Below are 16,401 nucleotides of genomic sequence, written 5' to 3'. Positions count from 1 at the left end.
AATTTCTGCGTTTCCTCCAGTGGGTCTCTATAAGCTCCAGATGTATTTCTTTCAGCGGGCCTCCGTAAGCTCCAAGTGTATTTCTTCCAGCGGGCCTCCATAAACTCCAGGTGTATTTGATCCAGCTGGCCTCTGTAAGCTCTAGGTGTAATTCTTCCAGTGGGCCTATGTAAGCTATAGGTGTATTTCTTCCAGCGAGCCTCCATAAGCTGCAGATGTATTTGATCCAGCTGGTCTCTGTATGCTCTATTTGTATTTCTTCAGTGGGCCTCTCTAAGCTCTAGGTGTGATTCTTCCAGTGTCCCTCCATAAGCTCCAGGTGTATTTCTTCCAGCGGGCCTCCGTAAATTCCAGGTGTATTTCTTTCAGATGGCCTCCGTAAACTCCAGGTGTATTTCTTCCAGCGGCCTTTGTAAGCTCCAGGTGTATTTCTTCCAGCGGGCCTTTGTAAGCTCCAGGTAGATTTCTTACAGCGGGCCTTTGTAAGCTCCAGGTGTATTTCTTCTAGCGAGCCTCCAATAGCTCCAGGTAGATTTCTGTTGCGGGCCTTCATAAGCTCCAGATGTATCCCTCCAGAAGACTTGCAAAAGCTCCTGGTGTAGCGAGCCTCCATTAGTTCCAAGTGTATTTTCTCACTGTTGTGTTCTATTAGGTGTCTGGAAGTCTCACAGAATTCTGCAGTATATGCATTTTCCTCGGGTTAACATTTTCCTGTTCATTTGGCCCTTTATGTCTGTTTTTGTTATTCTTTCTATTCCTGCAACATTCTATCTCTGTTTATGAATCACAGTACGGAGATCTGTGTATACAGTAATGCCAGTTTTGAAAAAAGAGCTTTATCGTCTGGCAACATTAGATACAGGCCCGGCGCTACGCGGTCAGCAAAGGGATGCAGTTCAGGTAGGTGCCAGGCTGGGAGAGGCGCTGTCCCTGCACTGCATCCCAGTGCTGCACCTGGGCCCCCTGCTGCTGCTGCTGGCCGCTGTGCCTGTCACACCATTGAAGCCTCCCCTGGCTGAAAAGGGGGCGGGGCTACATGGCGCCGAGGGGCGAAGCTATACGGGACCAGGCTGCAGAGCATGAGAAGGACAAAAACTGCGGCCAGCCAGATGGTATATGTAGGGAAAGTGTGTGTGTGTATCTGTGTGTATGTGTATCTGTGTGTGTGTATGTATGTGTGTGTATCTGTGTGTTTGTATGTGTGTGTGTATGTATCTGTGTATGTGTGTGTGTGTGTGTGTGTGTGTGGGTGGGGGGCATAAATTGTATAAATGGCACTTCGGAGGGCATTACAGTGGTCGAAGTGGTCGCCACTGACCTGGAAGTTTTTTTTTTTTTAACTAATAGCAGTATGCAGTGCAGACCAGAGGCGTGCACACCCCCCACTCACAAGCTTGCTGCCAATTAATGTCCCCCCCCCTGCTGCCGATTAATGTGTCCCCCCCTCTTGGCGCCCGGTCAGGTCTCGTTCGTGTGTCGTGCAGTGTGGAGAAAGAGGAGAGGGACACAGTGCCGCAGCTCCTGTGAGAGTCTGCTGCCACCGTCCATGGAGGGATTGACGGAGGATGGGAGCTATGGGAAGTAGTGTCCACGGAGGGAACGACGGCGTCCGGGACCCAGGATCTACAGGGAGCAGGTGACATTCTTGTTTAACTTAGCAAGCACCTTTCACTACCGTACTGCCCCCCCTGCTCTGCACCACTGCTGCCATACTGCCCCCTCTGCTCCGCACCACTCCTCCCATACTGCCCCCCCTGCTCCGCACCAGTGCTCCCATACTGCCCCCCCACTGCTCCCATACTGCCCCCCTGCTCCGCACCACTGCTCCCATCCTGCCGCGAACTACTGCTCCCATCCTGTGCTATAATGCTATATCGTGTGCGATAATGTGAATTTCGTCTTATTCCGTGTGCTATAATGTGAATTTCGGCTCATTCTGTGTGCTATAATATGAATTTCGGCTCATTCTGTGTGCTATAATGTGAATTTCGTCTTATACCGTGTGGCATAATGTGAATTTTGGCTCATTCTGTGTGCTATAATGTGAATTTCGGCTCATTCTGTGTGCTGTAATGTGAATTTCAGCTCATACCGTGTGCTATAATGTGAATTTCGGCTCATACCGTGTGCTATAATGTGAATTTTGGCTAATTCCGTGTGCTATAATGTGAATTTCAGCTCATTCTGTGTGGTATACTGTGAATTTTGGCTCATACTGTGTGGTATAATGTGAATTTTGGCTCATACTGTGTGGTACTGTATAATGTGAATTTTGGCTCATACGGTGTGCTATAATGTGAATTTTGGCTCATACTGTGTGGTATAATGTGAAAGGGGCACCAGTACTAGATAGTATAAGGGGTCCTACTATTGTGGTGCATAATGTGTATAAGGGGTATATGGTGTGGTACACTACACTTATGGACATGACCCCCTTTTGAGTGGCCATGCCCCCTTTTCCAGAGCGCGCAGAATTGCAACCTTTGCTTTTCCATACTCCCACTTCAATATTTCCACTTCGACTACTGGGGCATTATATGTAACCGGCGCTACTACAGGGGCTATTATGTGTATAACCAGTGCTACTACAGGGGCTATTATGTGTATAAGCAGCGCTACTACAGGGGCTATTATATGTATAAGTGGTACTGCTACAGGGGCTATTATGTGTATAAGCGGCGCTACTACAGGGTATATTATGTGCATAAGCGGCGCTACTACAGGGGCTATTGTGTGTGTAAGCGGCACTGCTACAGGGGCTATTATGTGTATAAGCAGCGCTACTACAGGGGGTATTATGTGTATAACCAGCACCACTACTGGGGACATTATGTGTATAAACAGCACTACTATGCGTGGGGTAATGTGAATAAGATTGTGCTTCTATGTGGCGTAATTTGAAATGGGGGTACTATTGTGTGGCCATGCCCCTTCCTTGTAAAACCACATCCCTTTTTATTACACGCTGTCCCTTTGTAAAATATGGGAGGGCGCACATTTATAGTTTGCAGGGGGGCGCCTAACAGCCTAGCACCGGCCCTGATTAGATATATTCTGCTGTACAGTACAGTATATATACCAAATGTATAAATAGACCAGAAGGGTGTTTTTCTGTAGGTCTATGACCTAATTTGCGATTTACAAAGTCATTGCTTTCCAATGTGAATCAGGTTCCTCTTTTATAATGATTTGGACATGGATGTTACTGTACTGTATGTCTGAATGGATGCACTGTAAATCTTTATAACAGCGGAACAAGCAATATTGTAAATATCCAGGCAAATGTCCAAATAGTTCATAAAACAAGTAAAACAAAGGGGAAAACTGCTTATGAATAGTGTATTTCCCTTTAAAACAAGCCTGTGAAGTGTACAGATTGTAAAGACAATCATTGATGAATGAAGAACACGTAAAACTGCAACAGCTGAGTTCCATCGCACCGTGGAACAAAACCACACATTGTCACCCAGTCAGATTTATCTTTAGCTTTATTCCGTCTGGCCAACAGAACATTTCTTTCCCTCTATTTATTATTTATTTTTTGGGGGTGAAAAATGAGCCAAGGTACACCATATAATTGTTCATGTCTATTGTAACCATGCAAACAGAATTGTCCAAGTATCGTAAATCTTCTCCAAAACATGAGTCGTAGCATTTCCCTGGCGCCTGGAGCGCGCAGATGGCATTGGGAATACATTTTGTAGTCATTTTCTTTTCAAGTAGCACAGTATAATTACATATAAAGAATACATTAAGTGAAATTGTAGATCAAATCACATTGCAATTACCACAAACAAACCATAAACTACAGTGCTGGCACCTTTAACATCACTATATTAGGATCAGCTACTGACACACAACCTATAATATATAAACATGATATATAAATGTATTATATCATTCCAGCGGTGTCTGCTGCCCTTGGGTTGCAGCGCAGACCACACATAGCATGGGGGACCGGTTAACACATATAAACATACCTGTAATATTGTATGTAATATATGTGCTGGCTGCCTGACACGGGGATCAACATGTGTTATGTGTTTCACAACCGCTGATGCTGCACTGAGGACGCAACACTCTTGTCAACAAGCTTGTCGTTCCTGTATAAGCCCGTCCTCAGACGCCTGTGAAACTAACCAATGGGAGTCTGGGGTGGACTTCTACAGGATTAACAAGCTTAGTACTGCATCCCGAGTGCAGTGGCGGCTGTGAGGCACAGTGCTGCTGATCCCTGGGGTCAGGTAGTTAGCACACATATTAATTACATCATCTATCGATCGTTACAGTATCACCAGAGATGGTGTTGATGAGCAGCTGATTCAGTGAGGGGTTGGAGGAATCCTCCCACACAAGGGTGGTCATTCCGAGTTGATCGCTCGCTAGCAGTTTGTAGCAGCTGTGCAAACGCTATGCCGCCGCCCACTGGGAGTGTATTTTAGCTTAGCAGAAGTGCGAACGAAAGGATCGCAGAGCGGCTACAAAATAATTTTGTGCAGTGTCAGAGAAGCTTCAGACCTACTCAGTGCTTGCGATCACTGCAGATTGTTCAGTTCCTGTTTTGACGTCACAAACATGCCCTGCGTTCGCCCAGCCACGCTTGCGTTTTTCCTGGCACACCTGCGTTTTTCTGAACACTGCCTGAAAACGGTCAGTTGACACCCAGAAACGCCCTCTTCCTGTGAATCACTCTGCGGCCATCAGTGTGACTGAAAAGCGTTGCTGGACCTTGTGTGAAACGACATCGTTCGTTGTAATAGTACGGCGCGCATGCGCATTGCGCCACATACGCATGCGCAGAAGTGCCATATTTTTGCCGGATCGCTGCGCAGCGAACGAAAGCAGCTAGCGAACATCTCGGAATGAGCCGCAAGGAACAAAAGGACCTAGATGCTGCTCTGTGGAGACAGAGCTTAGTTGGAGGTCTAGCAATCAGACAGTTCAGGTCTGGGTTGTGAAGTCAGAGCATAGCGAGGTCTAGGAAGCCAGGTTTTACCTGAAGGAGGCAAAGAGAACCACAGAACTCTGACACTGCATTTGTAAAGCTGTGGCAGCCAGCCAAGGCAGGCTGGAGCCTGTGTTATACCTGCAGGAAGGAGGCAAGACTGTGAAACTTTGTAACCTTATGAGAGAAACTGTGCAGACTAGCTGTATTCTATATTCTAACCTGTATTCTATAGGCTAAATGTCCTAATTGGCTTTTTCTAATAAAATAGAAGTTTCTAGCTGTTTCTAAATGACACCAAAACCGCTGCTTAGTAAATTTAGCACTATGTATGTGTGCATACATACACAGAATAGTATTACAGGTGCATTGCAATAATAAATAATAGTCCAGTGTAACATCAAGCAATAAAGCTACAGAAATCAAGAGACCTTTTTGTGTATCAAAGAACACTTTTTTTTCCGTGTGATTTAGTTCAAGCAAAACTTTTATCAAGCCACATCATGTAATGAATGGCTGCTTCGGCGGCATGTGCACTCCTTTTCGCTTTTGAGAAAGGTGGGAGTCCTGTATGCCACCGAAACAGCTTTCAGTCTATTGATTTTAGGGCAAGGGTGGGGGGGCCCGGTGGGGGGGCCCAAAGCATATTTTTACACCTGGTCGATCCCTCGCTAGTACGCCACCGGTGCCAAGTATTTATTTACAGCACAGTGCATGTTTTGCAGGTCTCCTCACAGAATCACAAGTGAAATAATTAGTTCCACCTGTGGACCTTTTAAAATGTGTCAGTGAGTAATTAATACACCTGTGCACCTGCTGGGTTACCTGCGAAACATGCACTGTGTGGGGTAATGAGGACCGAGTTTGAGAACCTGTGATTTACAGTATTTTTTGCCTCTGTCTAAATTTCCCCTTACTTTCTCTTCATTCTTGCCCCTCAACAAAATCTCTCTCTTCCTCATCCCAGTGTTTTCTCCCCATTTCTGCTTCTCCCTTCTCCACTGTCTCTCTCACCGCCCCTTCATTTTCTGTGTATCTCTGACACAAGTGGGAGGGGTCAGAGTACCAACTATCACTACATTCCAAAGTGTTGACATCATTTTTTATCAAAAGTTGGTCCACCCTGTTTCCATCAAGTGGATTTAGAGGCAGGGTGCACAACCCCCAACAGATTCTTCTACAACAGCTAAAGGGCCATACACATTAGACGATGTCGCTCTGTGAGCGACATCATCTAATGTTTCCCCCTCCCGGTCCGGCCGGTCGGTGGCCGCCTGTACGCACTGAGCGATATGACCGCTCATATCGCTCAGTGATGTCACGCCCTCGCCAGCCCTGCATGAAGGTCGTGGACGACAGTCCACATCCTTCATGCATGCCCTACCGACAGCGACGATCGTTGCAGACCCGCGGGGCCGCGCATCGGTCGTCGCTGGCGGCATACACACTTGACGATAAAATGAGCGACGTCGCTCAAGGAGGGGGAAAATGAGCGACGTCGCTCATTTTATCGGCAAGTGTGTATGGGCCTTAAGGGACAGACCATTAGTAAAGGAAGAGAATTGCAGTGGAAATCTACTGATTTACACACATACTTATTGACTCCCTGCAAAATCTGGAAAATGCTAATTAATTGCTACAGCTTTCTGATAATGCCATACACACAGTATGATGCAAATTGCATTTATTGTATTATTGTTTTTACTTTTATGATACTATGCTTTATGTGAAATAACTGTATCTTTGTGAGAATTTGAAGTTATTGTGCATGCTATGATCTGTTAAAATAGTCAATTACAGTATGTCTATGAACTCAGATATTAATTACACAGTTTTTTATGTTTGAGAATTGTCAGTCGTATAACACAGTAGCTTGATTATACATTTTTTACAGATCTTAATCTCCATTTTTGTTTCTTTTGTACTTTACTCATCTTTTTATTTTGAATGAACAAAAGGTCAAGGTAAAACCAATGGAACACAATAATAGTCTACATCAAATACATGAGCAGGAGGTAATAGTGTTTAAACAATGGAAAACAAAAGGAAAGCATTAAACAAGATGAGTGGCCGAGGTGAGTGGGGAAAAAGTGAAACAGGCATCCACTGGAGAGAATGTGTCAGGTTTGGGAATTGCTATGGCATAATTATGTACAGGTTTTTGATACCTGCGCTCACCCTCTATTTGGTGTTATGCTTGAGAAATAATATGTCTCTATGATCTGTAAATACTTTTATTAGTCACAATGCTGAGTATAACAGATAATACAATATGCATATATAATAGATAATAGATGTGATTACACAGTAATGCCCTTAATAGCAATGGTAACATGCATAATGTGTGAACATCCGTTGAATTATGAATTAGATACAAGATGGAGACAAAATAATAACAATAATAATGATTATAATGATATTGCCGTGTGATAGATCTCCTTAACGAAAGTCTTATGATAAAAGTAATGTCTCTGTTCCAAATATATAGAGCGGCAGTCTTTTCCTGAAGGGATCTGCATTCCCCTCAGTGTGAGTCCAAACAGTGTGCCCAGAGGCAGTTCTTTTTCAATTTTAATTTTATCTACAGTATAGCTACAGTTCCTCTTTTATTATATATTTCATTTATTAATTATTAGTACTTAAAACCAGACATGCTTACCTTGGTTTCAAGGCTGCTTATCCTGTCTACTATTGCCGCCAGTCTTGTGCAATTCATGCATTCTGAAACAGAGTATAAAATAGATATTTATATATATATTAAATAAAAATACATTAGGAACACACATCTATGTATATCAGACATATGGTCATTTAATAACATGGTACAAAATACCAGACATCTGGTCATTGGTTATAATTTCAACCTGTTTGAAAGACAAAATGGCACTCTATAGGCTAAATGTAGTAGGGTACGATTTCGGAAAATGTGCAATTTTTACCAGAAATTCGCACGTTTTCCGAAAATCGCAAATGTAATAGCTTGCGATTTTGCTAAAATTCGCAGGTTTTGAACATATACCAAAAATCGCAAGTGAAAAATCGCATCCAAATGTTTTCCCATTGAAAACAATGAAAATCGCAAATGTAATAGGATGCGTTTTTTTCACTTGCACACAAAAAAAAGTGCAGATCCCCCCTAAAAGCATAACCAACCTCGTGCTCTTTGAGCCGGTCCTGGTTGCAAAAATACAGGGAAAAAATTGATTGGGGGTTCCCCATTTTTAAACAACCAGCACCATACTCTTGGACCAGTCCTGGTTCCAAAAATATGGGGGACAAAAAAAGTAGGGGTCCCCTGCAAGAGTGACCTGAATTAATCTCGCGGTTAGCCGCAGACCGCATACTTCCCACCATAGAGTATAATGGAGTATCGCGATCCTCCATTATAGCTGGTGCGCTCCGCCTGATTGACAGGCTAGGAGCGCACAGCCAATCAGGAGAGCGCTATGACGTGGCGCTCCCTGATTGGCTGCCGAGTCCTCTAGTGACAGGAGTCACGTGGGGTCCCGGCATTCGGGGAAGGGGTTCCATGTGTAAACATGGAACCCCTTTAGTTTGTTGGATTGGGTTTTTAATTTTTAATTTTTTTAACCCTGTGGATGCTACATGGAGAGAAGAGGACCGATCTTCACTGGATTGATTGTTTGTAAGTATATATATATATATATATATATATAAAAAACAGTTGTGACCGGCACTCCTACAGCAGAACTAAATACCTGGGTGCCTTCCCGTGGCACTGCAAGGCCCAGCAGACAAGGTAAGGTAATGGGCGGCACTCCAAAGGATTTTCAGCAAAAACAACAGCACACCAGGCCGATTAGTGTTTCAACGTTTCAGGTGTCTTTATTCACACCTGACGAAAGGTGTGAATAAAGACACCTGAAACGTTGAAACACTAATCGGCCTGGTGTGCTGTTGTTTTTGCTGAAAATCCTTTGGAGTGCCGCCCATTACCTTACCTTATATATATATATATATATTTACAGATACACAATTGGATTCTACTGGAGAAGGGGACGTGAATGGCGGCGTGGGATGTAGGTAAGTATGTATGAGTGTGTATGTGTGCATATATGTGTACTAAAATTGTACTTTCAAAGTGTGTGTCTTGTGTTTTTATTTGGGTATTTCTTTTGTTATGGAACTACAGGTACCAGCAGGTCCATTATTTCCCCGTATGCTGGTAATTGTGGTTCTCCAAGTAACAGGATGCGGGGGAGGCTTGCTGGGACTTGTAGTTCAACAGCAAAAGACAAAATTCTTTTTAACACTTTCATGGCTATCAGACCCCCATCCACCGCCCAGGGATGGGGGGACAGCCCCGGGCTTCATCCCTGGCCCTTGGGTACCGAGAGGGGGGACCCCTTGATTTAAGGGGTACTCACTCCCCCAGGGAACCCCGGCCAGGGGTGACTAGTTGGGGGGTTTGTGTTGCTTTGGCTGCATGGACCTATATAAAGTGTCCCCAGGCTGCGGCATCACCTTCCTGGCTAGTGGAGCCCGGTGCTGGTTTCAAAAATACGAGGGACCCCTACTTCTTTTGTCCCCCATATTTTTGGAACCAGGACAGGTCCAAGAGTCCAGTGCTGGTTGCTTAAATACGGGGAACCCCAGTCAATTTTCTCCCTGTATCTTTGCAACCAGGACCGGCTCAAGGAGCCCGGGGCTGATTATGCTTTTGGGGGGGACCTGCACGTCATTTTTTTTTTAATTTTAATTCTTTCTCTACTGTTCCATCCAGAAGCATTCATGGATCTCACTGATCTGTGCATGCTTCTGACTCAGGGGTCTATTTACTAAGCCTTGGACGGAGATAAAGTCGCTAAAGATAAAGTACCAGCCAATCTGCTCCTAACTGCCATGTCACAGGCTGTGTTTGAAAAATGACAGTTAGGAGCCGATTGGCTGGTACTTTATCTCCTGTAACTTTATCTCCATCTAAGGCTTAGTAAATAGACTCCTCAGTAATAAAACCATGACCTAAAATCCGCATGTTTTTATTACTAAAAATCACGTTACCTTTACTAAAACCGCAAATAATTGCATGCGAATTCCATTTTAACCTTCATTTTATCACCCTATTACATTTATGCGATTTGGTGCGACTTTTTAGACACCGAAAAAAATTGCCCCCGATTTCATCTAGCCTTATATGTCAACAAGGCCGCACTGTTCCTAACATAAGGCATGTCAAGAACCATAGCTTGATAGTAATGAAACCCAATGAAACCAAAACAGGTAATGCACTCCAGAATGTTGAATCAGTGAGTGACCTGCACTGCATCCTGTTAAGTAGAAGGATAGAAAGATTTACTCATGTTAGACTATGGTGGAGAAATATCAAACCTTGAAGAGAGATAAAGTGGAGAGCGATAAATAACCAATCAGCTCCTAACTGCCATGTTACAGGCTGTATTTGAAAAATGACAGGTAGGAGCTGATTGCATGGTACTTTATCTCTCTCCACTTTCTCTCTACGCTTCGACACATCTCCCCCTATGTGAGCAAACAAAAGAATATTATTTTTTTGTATGGCTTTATTTATGTCTATCCAAACTTTTGACAATTTTCAATCTTTACAGTGAACAATTTTATACACGTTGGGTATGAAATGCTGGCATTCGGAATGCCGGCGGTCAGAATATCGACCGCAGAATCCCGATGGTGAGTATACTTACCTTTCCCCAGTGTACCCCTAAACATAGTCCTCCCTACCCACAGCCTAAACCTATCCCCTCCAACCCTAACTCTCCCTGGTGACACCTAACCCCCCCATCCCACAGCCTAAACCTAACACCTATTTCCTCCCACAGCCTAAACCTAACCCCCCCTTCCCGAGAGTGCCTAATCCTAACCCTCCCCACGCAACCCACCCAAATTTACGGGATCTGAGACCGGACTTAGATCTCCCCAGCTGCCTCAGATCCTAAAATAAAGCAAAACGTCAACTTCCCTCTGTCAAACCTCAGATCTCATGGGTTTTGAATTCGGGGGCCATTTCCACACACAATTCTTAGTAAATTTCAATGTTGTATTGTATTTGCGAGTTGGTTTGATTGGTTATTGCTAATACATTACTAATTTGCAAAACAACAGAAATAACTGCAGTGTGTTTGTGCTGCTGCTCTGTTGCTTAGTTCAGCCAGCCTACCTTTGGCCTGTGTTGATGAACAATATTGTGAGTTGTGAGGTGTTAAAACTTTAGTGGAAATTACTGGAAATTAATGTTATTGAGGTTACTAATACTGTAGAAACACGTTTTTATCAATTTTTGAAAAATAAAATAAAATACAGATACAAAACCAAAACCCGTGAGGTTGGTTTTGGCAAAACCAAAACACGAAGTTAATACAGATCCAAAATAAAAATAAAAATTTGGGGGATGGCACACATCTCTAGTATCAGCAATCATCTTAATAGCATACAGAGCTCTTCCTGTACTATAGACTTATCTCCCATGTTACAGTGAGTTTACAGGGTTGTGAACATACAGTATTATTTCCAGAGATATCCATATGTAAGCAACTTCATAGTTAAAGGGACTCTCCCTTTATTTTTTATTATCCTAATATTATCCACCTTATAAAGTATCCTATTTTAATAGGTTACTTTATTATTATAGTAATAAAAATAAGAGGAAAGCTACTTTTTGAGATTTTTTATATTTGTTTCGTTTTTCTCTGTATATATGTTTTTCGTAAATATTTAGAGATGAACTCATAAAACAAAAAATGTTGCAGGATTTTATGATGGGGGTCAGTGAAAAGGAACAATCACTAAACCCTAAATTGCAGCATAAAGTGCATAAATCAGCATCTAGCACCTGCAGTCCATTGTAGACACAAATACACAAAGGAAATATGTGAGGATAGAGCGCATTTACTGTAAGCCTGAAAAGAAGGTACAAACAAGTTGATCTGCGTTATTTTCTTACTCCAAAATCATCTTTCAGGTTTCTCTGCGTCACCACACTACACACTAAATAGACTAAATGGATTTATACATATGCGTCTACATTTTATTTAGCCCAATGGAGGAGATCCAGTGGGGAGGAGCGTGGGACATGATTCGGGGAATCCTTGTCCCACCTCACTGTACAATGCCGTAGTGCAGAGGGACTGGGACACCACAATGTGAATCATCAAGTCACGGCACCGGGTTGGGTAAAGAAAGCCAGCAGTCGGATGCCGGCGGTCAGAATACCAACCGCCGTCATCGTGACGATCAGAATCCCGACAGGGGAAAGTAAGTATACTTACCTCCCCAAATGTTCTCCTAACTCTAACCCTACCTCCCTGCAGCCTGAATCTAACCTCCCCCTCCCTGCAGCCTGAATCTAACCTCCCCCTCCCTGCAGACGAACCCTAACCCTTCATGGTGGAAACCTTAACCTAACCTCCCCTTCCCGCAACCTAAACCCAGTGCCGGTGCTGGCATGTCAAGTAGTGGCGGGATCCCGGCATCTGTATTTCAACTGCAGGGATCCCGACCGCCTCGGATCTTGACCGGATCCCACCCAATATACTGGGAAAATGGGAGCAATCTGGGGTCTACTTTTCCTTGATGCCTAGAGAGCTTCCAAAATTCAGCTTTGCAGGCTCCATTGCTGGATGGAGCCGGTGATATTCATGATATGCATGAATACTTTTTATTACCATTGCACACATAGGATTATAGTTGTTGTTGTTATTATTATTATTATTATTATTATTAATAATAATAATAATAATAATAATAGTAATAAGTTTATTTACATAGTGCTTTTCTTCTCAAGTACTCAAGGCACATTACAGAAATAATGAACATAATACAGAGAGCTAGATTTGCAGAAAATACAGAAAACAATTAACATAATACAGGGTTGATGCATCAACATCTATCCTATCCACAAAAGTACCAGGCAAGACAGCCATCTTTGGCATGCTACATAGGTTACCTTGGGCAGAAAAGGCAATGCCTGGAAGAGATGACACACAATCACTTAAAATACTATGCCACAAACAGCATACAGATAGATGGGAAGGGGGGTGCCAAGAGACCAGGCCCCCCTGACTCATGGCACACCCCTGTGAGCTGTGGCCATGTCCCCTCTTCATGCCCATGATGCTTCACAGCCCAAGTCCGTCCCTGTATACAGTACTTTATAGGGTACATATGCAGAGTGAGACCTCCAGTTTGAGCAACGTAAAACATGTAATTTTATTCTGCACACTTCCTGAAAACCATCCACATAAATATGCATCTACAAGCCGTGGTGTGGGGTGGGGCAGAGACTTTCCTGTCATACTAACGTTTGCGCCAGAGTTTTGACTGTATAAAGTATATGAAAAATACAAAGAATATGTTAGAACTTAGAAATATCTTCTTTGTATTATTCTAATGATTTTTATAGTCAAAACTCTGAAGTAAAAAGTCAATGGGTGTGATTCAGACCTGATTGCTGGGCTGCTAACTTTGCTATCCTGCGTTCAGATAGTCGCCGCCCACAGAGGGAGGGTAAATTCGCCGTGCAAGTGTGTGGTCCTATGTATACGCCGAGCTGCTAACATCCACTGTGTGCAGTCTCTACACAGCCCAGGACTTACTCCTCCAGTGCGATGAGAACAGGCTGTTCAGGGCCGGAGCTGACTTTAGACAACCTCCCTGAAAACGCTTGGGCACGCCTTCGTTTTTCGGAACACTCCCAATAAACGCTCAGTTACTACCCACAAACGGCTTCCTCCTGTCAATCACCTTGCGAACGCCCGTGCGATCAGATTTTTCGCTCCATCCTGTCGCTGACCAGTAATGCCCTTTGCAGCTGTCCAATGTGCATGCACATTGCGGTGCATATGCATGTGCAGCTAGTACATGATCACCCGCTGTGCGAAAACGCAAAGCAGCTATCAGATCTGAATCACCCCCTATAACAGGTGAGGCAGTGTCCCCCCTGTCTATCTTTTGTGCATATCTCTGATCAAAAATCAGCAAATTTCTAGTACTTTATACCTCTGCACCTGTATATAATGCCCACATGGTGCCTTTGGCTCAAATATTGCATGTAAATCTGGCTCTGATACTAGTAGTGCCTCCTCAGCCATTTACCTCACCGCATGTCCTTGAACTATAGTATGTGAATTTGTGTGTTTCTCATGCTTACAATCACTTGCAGCTGGAAAGGCAGGGTGGAATGTTCTAATGTAGACTGAGTACAGTATGACCACCACGCACGCCTGTCTAAGTTTATCAACTGCAGGTGTCTGAGAGATTGGGAAACATACACTGGTGAAGATAATGGTTGCCATCAAACCACCTGTGATTGGTTTATTGTGAATGCACCACTGCTGCTTTCTCCATTTGCTTGTGCATATATTATGGTTTGCAACTTTTAGCAATTTGAACCATATTATCGCGCATCAATATTTTCCTATATGAGGAAGATAACCTGTTGGATTTAAGGAGATTTTGAAAGCAAAATGGCTGGCTGAAAACATGGGTGTAAGTGATGAATGATTCATGCAAACTGACGCATACTGTAAACTACAGTCACTGACATGCAAGCATGTTCTGCTAACTAAGCCTTTGCATATGCCTATAATTGTGGCTTTTGCATATAACATTTTTTTAACCCTGTGGTTTTAAAAGCAATTGCTTCCAACTTCAGTGGCAAATGCAGGATTTCTAGAGGGGGGTTTCCAAATGCAATCCACAATCTCCCATTCAGCGGAACATGGATTACAGTATTAATATTTAACACTACAGATGGTCTATAGTATAGGCTGCATAAAACATATTTAAACAATATAAACAAGATAAATGGTCAGGAAAAGGTTTAACATACTACAATAAATAAATACATACACAAACAAACAAACAAACATAATAGATCCAGTAGGATACAGAACTGCACTTTCTAAGCACACATTCTCCCACCTCATGGTAAGGTTCCTATCTCTTCTTCCTGGTAGCTACTCTCTGGTCAAGTGCGCTGATTGAGGATTCAGAACAACACACAGCAGCAGCAGCTCTGCTCTGTCCCTTAAACTGTATGATGTGGTGGCAGATCTAGTAATCGGTTTATATACCATTTCTATTGTCATAATTTCAGCCACTTACCAAGAGGAGTGGGGTTTCCAGGCAATCAGAACCCCCCCCCCTCCCCCGCGCGTTTGCCTATGAACTTAGGGGGTCGATTCAATTATCTGCAAGTTCTCTTGTGGCACGAGTAAGTACAGCTATATACTGTACTTCTGGAACATCCAACCATGTGGATTTTTGTTCGCAGCCCCATAGGGTAAGATCAAACTGCTAGGGAGGCGAGTTGATTTGTAATAGATAACTTTGATGGATTTCAGTGGTGTTAAACTCCTCCCATGGCTAACTGAATTGACCAATAAGCAGCATAAAATCAGGACACCCATGTGACCTGAAGTTTGCTGAGGCTATAAAGCCTTATTGGAGTTATTTCATAGTGCCCAATAAGGAGAGACAGTTATTGGAACCTATTACCATTTCTCATATTAGTTTAGGCTCAGTAGTAGCCAGAATTATGGGAAAATTAGTCTTATAACCTAAACATGTTGGGTAAAAAAAGAAAAAGACTGTACTGGGAGACGGGGACATATGGGAACCCTAGTTAGTAAATAAGCTGTAACACATGTCTCTGTACAAAACACTGTCATTTACTTTGTTTTAAAAAATACTGCCGTAATTGAAATAATATCAGGAACAATAATGTCTTAAAATCAACTTTTAACATCTGGAAATTGTATAGTACAGTATATGTATTTGTGACCACATGAAAAGATAACATAGACAGCTTTCATACTGCACATGATGACTGGCTGAGAACATTTTTGAAACATTATTTAATGTGTTTTTCTCATCCAGTCAGATGAATGTTCTAAGACTAAGGCAAACCATGGAGAATGTGTTCCAGTGCACACAGCATTAGAAGATGTTGGAGCAGATGAAAAAGAAGTGAATCTTTGTAAATGATGAACAATGATTGATCTCTGTGGCCACTAGTTCAATTGTCATGTGGCATTAAAGACTGTGTTGATTATATACTGTAAGCATCAATCATTCTACAGATGGGTAGAAAGGGCAGGTATAGTCTGAATATGTTTTATACCTTTTAAAATAATATTCATGTTTAAAAATACATAACAGGCAGTGACCTATTTTTACATGTAGCTGAGAAAGTGCCGTTTGTGATAGGAACAGTGTAATTATTGGAAGAGAAGTGATTGAGCAAGCTAGACATACAGACGAAGGGGAAGGTCTATGAAAGGTCAATTTTACAACCTTGAAATAAATTCTTTATCCCAATTCTAATCCATGAAGCAGCATTTTTTAGCCATTTATATTAATTTAAAAAAAAAGCCAAATATGCCAGTAATGTTTAAAACTCCTAGGGCATTTTTCATTCATTTCAATGTACCTTGTCATTTCAATGGTTTCATGCTACTGAA

At 42.8% G+C, this 16,401-nt stretch overlaps 1 protein-coding gene across 1 annotated transcript in view; it reads right to left on the bottom strand.

Annotated features, from left to right (window-relative positions):
- The window catches only part of COL26A1 (collagen type XXVI alpha 1 chain), a 783,134-nt gene that overhangs the window by 127,374 nt on the left and 639,359 nt on the right, over positions 1-16,401 (bottom strand). Inside the window, exon 4 of the mRNA XM_063956052.1 lies at positions 7,605-7,666. Coding sequence (XP_063812122.1) covers positions 7,605-7,666 — 62 coding nt within the window. The remainder of the gene's footprint in view (positions 1-7,604; positions 7,667-16,401) is intronic.

Source organism: Pseudophryne corroboree, chromosome 2 (assembly GCF_028390025.1).
Source record: "Pseudophryne corroboree isolate aPseCor3 chromosome 2, aPseCor3.hap2, whole genome shotgun sequence".
Lineage (NCBI taxonomy): Eukaryota > Metazoa > Chordata > Amphibia > Anura > Myobatrachidae > Pseudophryne > Pseudophryne corroboree.
This window is presented reverse-complemented; position numbering and strand designations above follow the sequence as displayed.